General features: G+C 37.3%; 1 protein-coding gene across 3 annotated transcripts; it reads left to right on the top strand.

Annotated features, from left to right (window-relative positions):
- Nucleotides 1–685: 685 nt before the first annotated feature.
- hao2 (hydroxyacid oxidase 2 (long chain)) lies at nucleotides 686–12,839 on the top strand. Of its 3 annotated transcripts, none has more exons than XM_022218499.2 (8): nucleotides 686–897; nucleotides 1,316–1,468; nucleotides 3,436–3,587; nucleotides 5,267–5,550; nucleotides 7,451–7,669; nucleotides 10,034–10,192; nucleotides 12,301–12,370; nucleotides 12,467–12,839. In XM_022218499.2, exons 2-8 carry the CDS (start codon nucleotides 1,338–1,340, stop codon nucleotides 12,520–12,522), a joined length of 1,071 nt encoding a protein of 356 aa, XP_022074191.1. In that variant the 5' UTR covers nucleotides 686–897; nucleotides 1,316–1,337; the 3' UTR covers nucleotides 12,523–12,839. The 3 variants fall into 3 exon arrangements, with proteins under 3 accessions (XP_022074191.1, XP_022074189.1, XP_022074190.1); XM_022218497.2 differs by having other exon boundaries at nucleotides 689–897; nucleotides 7,448–7,669; XM_022218498.2 differs by having other exon boundaries at nucleotides 881–1,020; nucleotides 7,448–7,669.
- The last annotated feature ends 729 nt before the right edge of the window (nucleotides 12,840–13,568 follow it).

The raw sequence follows: 13,568 nt of genomic DNA, 5'->3' as shown, positions 1-13,568 counted from the left end.
GACAGACAGATATATAGATATAGATATATATATAGATAGATAGATACTTTATTCATCGAAATTGAATTCGAGGTAGCTCATTTAAGAAAAACAAATAAATTATTATTTATTTACACTACAAATCAAAACTTTAGACACACCTTCACATTCAGTGCCTGTTATTTTTAGAATTATTTTTTACATTGCAGATTAATCCTGAAGATTAACATCTTTTTGTTTACTACATAATTCTTTAATAGTTTTGATGTCTTCAGTATTAATCTACAATGCAGAAAATAATTAAATAAGAACCACTGAATGAGAAGATGTGTCCAAACTTATGTCTGTGAGTGTACTTTTTTTTTTAAAAATAGAGAGAATTAAAAAGCCTAAATTCCGTGTAACAGAAACAGTAATAAGCATATAGAATAGGCTCCTCCTCCTCTCAAGTCCACATTTATTCCCTGTGTGTGTTTTTCTTCCTCAGTGAGACATTATTCAGCAGGAACTCACTGTTTTATAATGTGATTTTTTTTTTTTAAATGATTATTTTACATTTCTACCAACGTGAAGATGACTAAATGAGCAGTTTTCACGGCCGCTGTATGAGCGTACAGGACCGTGTGTGTCCAGTGTGTAAATATGTGCTACTGTATATGCTCCATGTGGACTGCAGCACTGCGTCACACGCCTCTTGTCCTCGCTATAGCTGCAGTCACCATCAGCACATTTCCAGCTTGTGTAAACACAATAAAGAGCCGGGGTGGCCCTGGGGTCACGTACACGTCTGTGAAAGTTTGATTCTGATTGAGACAAAGCAGCACTGTGGACAGAAGTACTGGCACAGGACAGACACGAGGGGAAAAGGAAGAACTGAAGCAGTTGTTTTAGTCGCCTGGATGTCAAAGTGCTGCACTGGTGAGTTGTTGATTGATCGTGTTGCATTCAGCTCCAGCAGCGATGTCGTAACTTCAGTCCTTCAGGGAGGCTGTGGCATTTTCAGAACGAGGGTTTTTGTTCTTGAAATATCAGTCATTTGGGGTGAGTTTTGAGGCTGTGACTTCATGCAGCTTTTTTATTCTGAGCTGGGTAAAACTATGAGGGGTTGTGGTAAAGACTGGAAACAGAGTCAGCAGAGTTTTGCACACTACATGTCTCAGCTGGCTGTTGTTTTCGCAGCTCATGCACATGCAATGCTTCCAATATGTTGCATAAATGACCTCTTCGGAGCTTAGCTTGAATGTAAAGGATTATCTCTTTGGGTTTCTAGTGTTTTATTGCACCTGTCAGTATGAATGAGCATCACGCTAACACCTGTGTGCTGTCATCCTCACAGAGAGGGAGGTCGCTGTGCCGAGATGGCGATGGTATGCCTGACAGACTTTGAGGAGTACGCTAAGGAGCATCTCTCAAAGGCCACCTGGGATTATTACGCAGCCGGAGCCGACGAATGCTGCACCAGGGACGACAATCTGCTGGCTTACAAAAGGTACGCTGGGAAAAGACGGTTCACCAGACATGTTATGGGCACCTATTTTTGAAATATTATATCGTCACTTTATCTGCAGGAATGAAAAGCACACTTTACCCAGACATGTAAGGACATCACATACTGTATGCAAATGAACTGTTTCAATAGTGATTTAATACTTATAGATCTTGTTTTTTGAATATGTCGAACAAATGTGACAGTTAAAGTACAGTGGAGAAAATAAAAGTTTACCCAGACATGTAAGGACGTCACTTACACACATGGGTGTTTCAGTAGTGCTCTGTCAATTACAAATCCTGCTTTATTTGTTTGTTTGTTTGTTTTTAGATTGTATTCCACAAATACGTCACTAAATTTACAGGGGTGAAGAACACACTTTACTCACACATGTAATGACGCCACATACGCAAATTAGGTTTTTCAATAGTGCTCAAAATGATATAGTTAAAGTACAGAGTTACACAGATTTCAATAGTATATTGTACAAATATGTCAGTTAATCTACAACGGGTGAAAAGAAAGTTAATCCAAACATTTAAGGACATCACGTAAACAATGATGCTTTTTCTGAACATTACATTGGACAAATACGCCAAACTGTCTACAGACAGCACAGATAATAAACAGCATTTCTGACAGCATTATGACCACAGACACACGGTTAATCTGTTAGCTGCTGTAGTCGTGTGTTTTTCTGGTCAGCTGGAATAAGTTTACATACGTAGATGTTTCTTCTATTTTACATTCGTGCAGCACCTTCCGCTTCCTGCACCTTCCAGACCTCTGAGTAAACGAGTGTAAACAAATGTGTAACAAGGTGAGGTAAATAAGTAACTGCAATAAAAGCTGGACTTCAAGCCAAGCGTCTCAGACAGATAGGGAGGATTGTTTTCTGTGGGACAGAACGACTCCCTTTAGCGTGGACTTTGGGCTTTGGAAGTTTGCCCAAACTGTAATCTGTGACACACTAAAGCCACAGTATGAGCTCTTTAAAAGCACCTGAACTAATGTCCACAGCCTTCACACTGAGCTGTGGGTCACGTGATGTGGAGCCTGTTTCTGTGGACTTTGCTGTGACTGATTTGTGTACAGGCAGTCCAGTGTGTTGTTGTGATGCTGTCTAATCGCTAGCAGGCGGCTGACTTTCACCCATTGTTGACGCTGCAGTGTTCGTCCAGCCCCCCGTAGAGACCAAACCTCTGTTCAGACATGAACTACACATCATCACCGGCTCCATCAATCAGTGGTGAAAGCTGCTTTACCGCTGGGACAAACACAGGCTGATGAGTGGTTGTGTTTTGTATTCTGTCAGGACTTTCTTCTCTCTCGTGTCTCCTTTTGCATTCCTCTCAGCTCTCCTAACGTCTCCATAAAGACTGATGGACTGCTTGTTCTGCAAATGCTTCTCTCGACATGTTTGTTTTTGCTAGAATAGATCCGTTTCTGGGGAGTTGTTTGCTGGTCAGGTTTGAGGATTTCCAGGACAGATTGTGTCCTTGAACGCAAGCGTTGGCTTTGGGAATCTCTGAGTGATCTGCCTCTCCCTCATGTTCAAAGGAAGAGAATTTTCCCAGAAAATTAAAGCATTTTATCATCTCAAGAAGGATTTACTTCCCTTGGTTCCATGGTTGCATCATTTCTTTACCCCAAATGTGAAAACTTACCTAAAATTTTACATTCTCTACATTATGCTGCACATTTCAAGTGGTATAGAGGTTTTCATGCACACATTTTTAAACAATAAATGCAATAAAACAACATAAATGCGTCTGCTATCAGAGGTTTAATCATATTAGTCAGATGCATTCAACACAGCTGAGAAACTTTTCTTGCCTTATCAGGTGTTTAATTTCCTAGATTAGGCAAAAACAAGCAGTCCTGTCTGTCAGACCACATTGCAAACGCTGCGTTTTATTCATCGTGATGTTCTTGTTTTTAATGTTTATCTGTTTTTTTGCACCAAGGATCCGTTTGAGGCCTCGAATCCTGCGGGATGTGTCCGTGAGCGACACTCGGACCACGGTTCAGGGGACAGAAATCAGCTTTCCAGTCGGCATCGCACCGACGGCCTTCCACTGCCTGGCCTTTCATGAAGGAGAGGTGGCCACGGCTCGCGGTGAGGACCGTTAAAATACAAAAACAGAGGCAGACAGCATTATTTATCCCAGTTACTGTATAAGAGAAATCTGTCATAAAGACCCAGATTATGAGTTTGGTAATTTCATCAGTGTACAGAGCAACTGAAGCAGGAGGATTTCTGATTCTTTGTAGCACAAACACACTAAAAAGCATGAACAGCATGCTTTCAGATGAGAAAATAAGACCCGAGGCTGTGAAAGGAGGTGTGAGATTAAAGAAGGAAAAGAGGGAGATAACATAAAGTAAAGCTTTACTAATCCCGAAGGAAATTCTTGTTCCAGATATTGCTCAGAAAAAACAAACAATGATGTAGCATAAGAAACGCAGTGCTTAAATGTAAGAAAGGATAAGATATGTATGATACACTACAGAAATAAAACAAGTGAACTAAAGTCAGGCTAGAATAGAATGATAAAAGTAATGCTGGCATTTATACTAATATAGTAATGTCACACATGATAATGAAAAATGAAATTAAATGTGATATTGCAGCTGAAAAATGAGATGTAAATGAAATCTTGCACATTATATCGACAATGTTGTACATGAAAGTGAAATATTTCACTTGTAAAGAAAACATTCCAAATGAAAAGCAAACATTAGCGATGAAACTGAAATTGTACACCTGAAAAATAAATTAACGCACTTTAAATGAAATGCTACACGTGATACAGAAACCAATATCGCATAAAAAATACTCCGGAAGAAGCTTTTTGTTAAAATGACCTGCAGCTGAAAACTCAGCAGGGACAAAGGACAAAGGAGTATCATGTATTTAAATGAAGATCTGCATGTGAGCAGAAATGGATAAAAATAACTAATTTCAGTAGGTTAACGTACTTTGTCTCATAGTAGGGGTTTCTCTGTTCAAGCTTTTAATACATTTGCTTGAAAAACTTTCTCAGAAAAAGTAAATAAATAAAAATACTATACTTAATATTTAATAGATTGTACTTCATTTACTGTTATTGCAATGAAACTCAGCAGCAATCATGAACCATGCGTTCATGCAATCATTTTTAAAAATATAAAATACTGCATCTATTCTGGGGAAATAGTGTGTGCAGCGTGTCTGTGAGAACAGTGGGATGTCTTAGTCTTTAAAAGAAAGCTTATCTGGTATAACAGCAAGTATGAAGTTGCAGGTTGCATTATGAGTTTTGGAAATCCAAGGTTTTCAATAAACTGGCAGCAGTGTTAGTACACGTAGCCAACACTAGATGGAAGCATTGAGCAACAATCTTACTGTGAGGAGATTACCATGGAGGTGCGTTTTTCTCTTTACAATCAAAAAGCCAAAGCAAAATGACTCATTATCTGTCTGCTTATTAAAAGATGTCACCGTGTTCCTGCCTTAAAGCTAACCTAAGCCTCTGCTAATGAGCTTCCTGTTTGAATTTAGCAGAATAGTTACAGTTCTGCTTATAAATGCAGCTTCACTGCTTTGATGTTGCATTTCCTGAATGCCACACACTCCATGTTTCCTGTCTTCTTCACTGTAAACTGTCTAGTAGAAGCAAAACATGCCATAATTAGCATTAGCACACACCTTTGAGAAGCCATGTGATGCTATGTTTAAAAAGCACACAGCTGCTCCTGAATTCTGCAGCCGACACCAAACCGTTGACCCCTACCGTGTGAACTTGTGCCAAACAGCCACGGAGGCTCTGAACACCTGCTACATCACCAGCACCTACTCCACCTGCTCCGTGGAGGAGATCGTGGCGGCGGCGCCCAACGGCTACCGCTGGTTCCAGCTCTACGTCTACCGGGACCGGAAGCTGTCGGAGCAGATCGTGCACCGGGTGGAGGGGCTCGGCTACAAGGCCCTGGTGCTCACCGTGGACGTGCCGTACACCGGGAAGCGCCGCGACGACATCCGCAACCAGTTCAAGCTGCCGCCGCACCTCAAGGTCAAGAACTTTGACGGAGTTTTCCAGGTAGCACAAAGTTTTTATTATAGGAGTTTTTTTTCATTATTTTTATTTCTGTGTTGCTAATTTGTGATTCTATTATAAACAATTTGCCACTAGTTTAACTGATAGATGACGCCCCACAGCTTCAGACTGTTTTAAGTCGTATGGAGCCAGTTATTAGTGTGACCAGTGAAGTGTTTCTACAAGTTATATCCAATTATGCACATATACGATATTCAAACTCCATGTACCAGTAGTGTAAAAATTACCAATTAAAATTAGACCAAAGGGGCAGACTAATACTGCTTTTTAAGGATTATTTGCATTAAAATTGGCATTTTTGGTGTAAAAGTGTAGAATGACATAAACTCCAGTGTAACTTGTCAGTGAAATTCTTTTCTTCATTTGGATTTTTTCTTGTAAATTAAAAGAGTTAAAAGTTTGTCATCATTTGTAATCAAAAGTGGCAACAACATTTGCAGTAAAACTGAAAATTTTGGTGTCAGAATTTAGAACACCAAATATCAGCATTTTATATGTTGATTGAAAATATAAATTCTTAGCATGTTTTGTTCAATTAAAGATAGCTTTTCACCATTTGTAATCACAAACACCAACAATATTTGCAGTAATATTGAAAATTTTAGAGCCAAAATTTAGAATTACATGAACTCTACCTTCAAACTTCTGTGAAATTCCTTTTTTTTTTTTTTTTTTTTTTTTTTGCATTTTACATATAATATTTTAACTTTTCACATTTTGCATGCGTTAATTTAAAAGCCATCGTCACGGCATTCTATATATTTAATTCAAATATAACTTGTCTCCGTTTGTTTTCCAAAACACCAAGAACATTTGCAGCAAAACTGAAAATTTTGGCATCAAAATTTAGAATACCACGGGCTCCAGCACCAAACTTCAGTGAATTTCCTTTTGTTTATTTGTATTTTACATATTTTCAGTTAAAAGACAACTGTCGCCATTCACAGTTCAGCACTAATGACAGGTTATTAGTTGAACTATTACTCAGATGGAGCTGTGGGTGGTGCATTCTTAAAAATATTTATTTTATCAGGAATCTGTTTATAGAAAATGAGAATACAGTTATTTGAAAAAAATGCTAAATATGGGATCAATAATCAGTCAATCCCTGGTAGTAATTAAGAGTATGTTTGAGGGATGTATCAGATCATTTATTAACTGGTCTGGACATGTGTTGCAGATATGTGTAATTTGAATATTCATTGTGAAAAAGAACATTTCAGACCCCCACATTATGATTCTTAAAGGACAAATGACTTCATGTTTACCATTCATTCATACGGGGCTGTAATTCACACTGTATGGATTATAACTAGCTTCAGATTTCTACAGTTTAAGTCTGTCTAGCTCCAGATATCTTCAGTTCTCTTTAAGATTTGGCTCTTTTATGCTCTTGAATTCAGTTTGAACCAGTCAGAATGGTGCTTAAGTCTCTCAAACCGAACTTAAACACCATTCAAAACATAAATACAGATATGCTGAAATACAGTTTTGATATGCAGATATTTGTCACACAAGCTGCAGCATTGAACATTTTAATGACACGTCGACCCTAACTGCATGTGATGAACCATTTTATAATCAGTTCAGAGCAGCCTGAGTCCAAAGTTCTGGTCAATTCTGATCACAAGTTTCTAATGAATGAAGCTGTTGTTCTCCTTAAAGTCCACACCGATGAGCTTAATCCCATTTAATGACCATAACTGCTAATATCACGCACAACAATCTGGTTTCTTCATGAGAAAATATTTGTAGCTGTTATTCTGACTGCTCCAAACTGAATTCCAGTTTATTCCCACTGTCCAGTCTGGAATAAAACTTCTCCAGCTGTAACTGTGAGCTCCAGCTGCTCTCTAAGCTCTACCACATGCTCTCATAGCAGGAGACGGCGGGCCCAGAGGAGTACGGGATCCCGGCCAACACCCTGGACCCGTCCATCAGCTGGAAGGACGTCTACTGGCTGCAGTCCATCACCCGCCTCCCCATCATCATCAAGGGCATCCTGACCAAGGAGGACGCCGAGCTGGCCGTGGAGCACGGCGTCCAGGGCATCATCGTGTCCAACCACGGGGGCAGGCAGCTGGACGGAGGCCCGGCCTCGGTACACACCCAGCACCTTTATTATTGTTATTACATTTAAGATCAGTCAACCCACCTGCTGTCCTCATTTACAGCCACCAAAAAATACTGTTTCCTCGTCTTAAAAAAATAAAAATAAAAAATTCAGCAAAAATATTCCACAAATTTCTGAAAATTTGCAAAATCTTCAGGAAGAAAATTCCAATAATTTCTTAAAAGTTTCCCTTAAAAGTTTGGCAAGAAAATTCTAGTAAATATTTTCTCAAAAAATGAGAAAAATCTTCAAAAAAATTCCTAAAAATATCTAAAGTGGTTATATACATATATCAGTAAAACTTCTAATACTTTCTTTACGAACATTCACATAAAAATCAACCAAAATCCAGCGAATTTCGCTGGATTTTGGTTGATTTTTATGTGAATGTTTGTAAAGAAGCATTTTTAGCATTTCTTTTTTCCATGAGCATGTTTCTTTTTTCCACCAAAAAAATGTTCAAAGGGTTGGCTAATAAATAATGAGTCTTGTCCACATTGGTACTAAATAAAGGACAAAAAATAAACATTATATACAATATAAAAAGTATCGACAATACAGTTATCAAAAAATAAACATTATAAACATATCAAACTGCAATTATCAAAAAGAATAAAGATTACGTACATGTAACATTGGACCAGAAGCTTCCCAGCTGGCTCCTTGGCTGCATCAAAACACTTCACTTTGCTGAACACCTAGAACCTAAATGTACAGACGTTCCCTAAACGCCTCACACTTCAGGCTGCAGTAGCTGCTGTCAGGTGGCTGCAGTGCTCTCAGACAGATGTGTGTGTGAACAAAAATACAAAGAAAAGAGTGAAAAAAAAGTGTTTTAATGTCAGATTTGTCCAGGGTGAAACCGACACTCATGTTCTGTTTTCTATAAGCAAAGAAAACGGCACATTTTAACTGTAAATACTACAGTCTGTCATGTTCTTATGTTATTATAGGAAGCCAAACTCATGACTGTGAGCGATGTCTAATTTAAGTTTGCAGCTGTCAGCTACTGTAAGTGAATGTGTTGTATTATTGTCAGTATCCTCCTGCACCTTTTTTTGTGTGGTGTGTCTTTTTCAAATGTATTCATTCATTCTTAATAATTAGCTGCTCTATCTTTAGAACACACAGCAGCTAAACGGTTTGTTTTACGCATCAGGCAGTTATAGAAGTGCAACTTTCCACCGCTGTGGTCAACACCCCCGCTTCTAGAAGAGCTAACGTCTAATCAGAGATCATCTTTCACTCACACCAATGCAACCACTTCAAAATTTAACTCACAGACACATATGCAACCGTTTTTGTTGCAGTCTGGAGCCCTGAACTAGAATAAACCTGAATAAAGTGATTCTATTCTATTCTATTCTATTCTATGAACCAGAGTGTAGACGCTAAAAGGTCGTGTCAGCAGTCACGTAGAAATGTCCTTATTTTTGGAAGAAAAGCAGTTTTTAAAGTGAAGATACCATTAAATGAATGATAAATCCAGTGTAGACATAGTTAATGTGGTAAATGACCGTTCTAGCTGGAAACAGCTGATTTTTAACAGAACATCTCCATAGGGGTACAGAGGAACATTTCCAGCAACCATCACTCCTGTGTTCTAATGCTACATTGTGTTAGCTAATGGTGCTGAAAGGCTCACTGATGATTAGAAAACCTTTGTGCAGTTATGTTAGCACATGGATAAAAGTGTGAGTTTTCATGGAGAACATGAAATTGTCTGGATGAACCCAAACTTTAGAGCAGTGGTGTATTTACTGAAGCTAAAGAGTAAATGTGTAGACGGTGTGCAAGTAGGCAGAAACATATAAATCAAATAAAAACTGTGTGAGGAGGAGTAGAATGGAAAAAATATCTTAAATAATCAGAGAGAAGGACGACCAGGCAGAGTTAAATATGTATTTAGATGTGTGTTTAGTCCTGCACGCTGTCTGCAGGTTCTACTTCCTCATTCCAGTGATTCCACTGAATAAATGGTGACCTCTGCAGCTTCTTAGTTTTTGTTAAAACTACACAGAAACAACCGTGATGGAGCAGTTTTTCCTGCAGAGTTGAGCAACACGAAGCTGAATTTCAGGTTTCATAAACGTCGCATTGATCTTCTCATCAAACAGGAAATAAAATGTGCATTTCACAGCTTTACCTTCAACATTAGCAGCAGCGCTTGTAGCATTTGGTGTGCACAAACCTGAGCTGTAGATGATTAGTTACAGTCCGGTTAAAGCCAGCAGGTTGTTTGTTTCTTCCTCAAACAGGAGCAGGAAATGTTTCCAGCTCGTAGTAACTGGATAAATACTCTCTCGCGGGTCTGTGCGGTCCTTGTTGAAGCTTCTTCTGTGCTGCTAACAGATCGACGCTCTGTCAGAGATCGTGGAGACGGTCCAGGGGAGGATCGAGGTCTACGTAGACGGAGGAATCCGAACCGGAAGCGACGTCCTGAAGGCTCTGGCCCTGGGAGCAAAGTGTGTGTTCATTGGCCGTCCAGCAGTGTGGGGCCTGGCATACAAGGTACAACAACAACAACAACAACAACAACAACAGCACTGTGGTGCATTCGCTGTGTTTTAGGACTGATTATGAGATTTATTAAATGTTATCTCTGTAGATCTTTGAAAACAGGAGTTACAAAGTGCTTTAGAAAACATTAGAAAGCACAAAACATCAGTGAAAAACACAGTAGAGCCTTAAAAAGAGCAAAACCAGAGAATGAGAACGGGAAAAAAGTTTTATAAATGTTTGTCAGTATAGGTGGTACATCTGTATTTTCCTTATATTTTGTGTTTTTCTGTTGTGATGGTGACTTTACTCGTTCTTTCATGCTATTATCTAGAACATTTAGAATATTTTCTGATTCTGTATAATCAGAATCTGAAATACTTTATTGCTCTCCAAACACAAATGTTAAATTTATTCCTGTTTAAAGTCTTAGAAACTGAAAACACAACATAAACATGAGTGGAAAAATATAAATATAACATTGAAAAACATACATTTTTCAACGTACTAGGAATAAACATATAAATTACTTTTACCTTAAAATAAGTGAAAAATCTGCCAGTAGAACAAGTGAAAAATGGCTTGGTGAGTTTTCTTGAAATAAGATATGATATTTTGAATATTGAGGTCTTAAAATTAGCTGGAAAACTTATTTAAAGCTCTATTTTACCAGGACTGCCAAGCTTAGGTGTCTTAACCCTCCTGTTGTCCTCATTTACGGCACCAAAAAATATTATTGTCTTGTCAGAAAAAATAACCAAAAATTCAGCAAAAACTTCCTCAAATTTATAAAAAAATTCCAAAATCTTCAGGAAGAAAATTTCTTAAAGGTTTCCCTTAAAAATTTTTCTTTAAAAAATCCCAAATTTGGCAAGAAATTAAAATTAAAAAATAAAAAAATCTAAAAAATTAAATTGTACATATTTTCAAAAAATTAATAAAAATCTTCCAAAAAATCCTAAAAAATATGTAAAGTGATTCCATTATATCAGTAAAAGTTCTAATATTTTCTTTAAAAATGTTTTTAAAGAACCCTTTTTTCAACATGTCTTTTTTTTCCATCAAAAAATGTTCAAATCCCTCTCTCTCTCCACCCCCCCCCCCCCCCCCCCCAAAAAAAATAAATAAAAATGTTTTCGCTGTGAAAATATAAATTTTCTTCCACGTTTTTGAACTTTAAACCGGGCCAATTTGACCTGCAGGACGACACGAGGCTTAAACTTAGTTTGAGATTTCTTGTAAAATACATTCAGCCCACTTTGATCTGAAGTCACCAGTAAAACCACAGCAGAATGACCCAAAAATAACCACAGCTCCAAATGGTTCCTTTGTTTTAGTGCAAAAAAGTTCATTCTGAAAATGTTCACATTTAATGAATTATCTTTTTACAAAACGTTATGAACAAGCTGAAATTTCTGAAGAAAAATACATTCAGTGTTCAGCAACACTCAACCTCAGTTTATCATTTATACATTACAAGTTCCAGATCACAGAGTGTCTACAAAGACACACAACATTTAGTCACAGATGTCTGGAACTGAACAATATAGTATTTCACCTTAAAATGACAAAAACAACAACAAAAGCAAGACAAAATATTAGAAAAATGAGAAACAGAATGACAAAAATGAGAAACAAAATGACAAAAAATGAGACAAACAGCATGAAACAAAGCAAAAACGAGACAAAAAAGCTACAAAGCGACAAAAAATGGACACAAATCAGACAAAAAATGACAAAAGCGAGAAACAGAATGACAAAGACGATACCCAAAGCAAGCAAAACACAAAATGACAAAAACATGAGACAAACGGTAAAAGTCTGACAAAAAAGACAACAAAACCAGACAAAATACAACAAAAACGAGACACAAAACGGCAAAAGAACAATGAACGATCCACTATTTTACTTAATGATCCAAACAACGTGTCATAGTCTGTAAATTATTTTAAATTTACAGTTTTTGCAATCTGCAGTCTTCCTACAAAGTTTGACACTCCTGATCTATGGAGAACTTTTCACAATCCAAGTTACAAAGTGATTTGAAATCATACAAAAGTTATTAAAAGAAACTTCACAAATCATGGCTGACAGGAGTTTTGTCCTGCGTGATCTTTCAGGGTGAGGAAGGAGTGAGAGAAGTTCTCCAAATCCTAAATGATGAGTTCCGTCTGTCGATGGCTTTATCAGGTGAGTCTTTAAGTCCCTAAAACTAAAAAACTGATCACTGGAACCAGACTGCAGCCACATTTAGTGTGTTTTTTTTAACATATTTCTGTCGCTTAGGCTGCAGGAACGTCGCTGAAATCAACCGGAACCTCATTCAGTTCTCCAGACTCTAACGGACGGGGACTGGAACCCACAAGGAGCTTCAGATTTCACCGTGAAATTCAAAGATTTTACCTCAGAACTCTTTTATCTTGCCAGGAAATCAGGGAACGTGTGAGCAGCTTCCATCAGTTTGTGTCTGACGGGTTGGAGTGAGAGAGAAGTTGAGGGTTTAGTAAGTGAACAAAGAAAGAGCTTTTGCTTTTAGTTTAGAAGGGATGGAGGCACTTCTGAAGGTTTTATTGCAGTGGAAGATGATAACGCTCTGTACGCTTTATTTTGAAATGCTGCAAGTGACGTGGTTCAATAAAGGCCTGCTGAGGTGACAACACTCGACCTTTTCTGGATTTATTCATAGAAAAAACGTTTGACTGCTTTGTTTGAATATCATAAAATTACACGAGCATCAGTTATAACATTATGTGTAGCATTTGACACTTTGTGGTGCCTTTTTCAATCAATACATGTTTTATTCATAGTATGTCTGACACTTTATTGTGTATTTTTTGTAATGGTCACTTTACTCTAACAGTACCAGTAAAAATGCAGTTAAACAGTACAAAAAAAGCAACAAAAGTACAAAAATGCAATAAAATAGTACAAAAAAATTAAGTTAAACTGTACAAAAAATGCAACAAAAAGTGCAAAAATGCAATAATATGGTACAAAAATTAAGTTTAACTGTACAAAAATGCAATAAAATAGTCCAGAAATGCAACAGAAATTACAAAAATGCAATAAAATAGTCCAAAAATGCAAGAGAAAGTACAAAAATGCAATAAAATAGTCGAAAAATGCAAGAGAAAGTACAAAAATGCAATAAAATAGTCGAAAAATGCAGCAGAAAGTACAAAAATGCAATAAAATAGTCGAAAAATGCATCAGAAATTACAAAAATGCAATAAAATAGTAAAAAAAAAATGCAATAAAATAGTCCAAAAATGCAACAGAAAGTACAAAAATGCAATAAAATAGTCCAAAAATGCAAGAGAAAGTACAAAAATGCAAAAAAGTAGTACATAAATTAAATTAAACTGTACAAATGCAATAAAACAGGACA

This window comes from Acanthochromis polyacanthus, chromosome 14, assembly GCF_021347895.1.
Source record: "Acanthochromis polyacanthus isolate Apoly-LR-REF ecotype Palm Island chromosome 14, KAUST_Apoly_ChrSc, whole genome shotgun sequence".
In the NCBI taxonomy this organism is placed as follows: domain Eukaryota; kingdom Metazoa; phylum Chordata; class Actinopteri; family Pomacentridae; genus Acanthochromis; species Acanthochromis polyacanthus.
Note: the sequence above shows the minus strand (reverse complement) of the source record. Positions and strands in the feature narration are given on the sequence as shown.

Excerpts from the sequence above, each read along its gene's own strand:
- hao2 (XM_022218497.2), top strand. The coding sequence starts at position 1,338 with ATGGCGATGGTATGCCTGACAGACTTTGAGGAGTACGCTAAGGAGCAT. Across the intron at positions 1,469-3,435 it reads AATCTGCTGGCTTACAAAAG|GATCCGTTTGAGGCCTCGAA; the intron begins GTACGCTGGGAA and ends TTTTGCACCAAG. Across the intron at positions 3,588-5,266 it reads AGAGGTGGCCACGGCTCGCG|CCACGGAGGCTCTGAACACC; the intron begins GTGAGGACCGTT and ends TGTGCCAAACAG.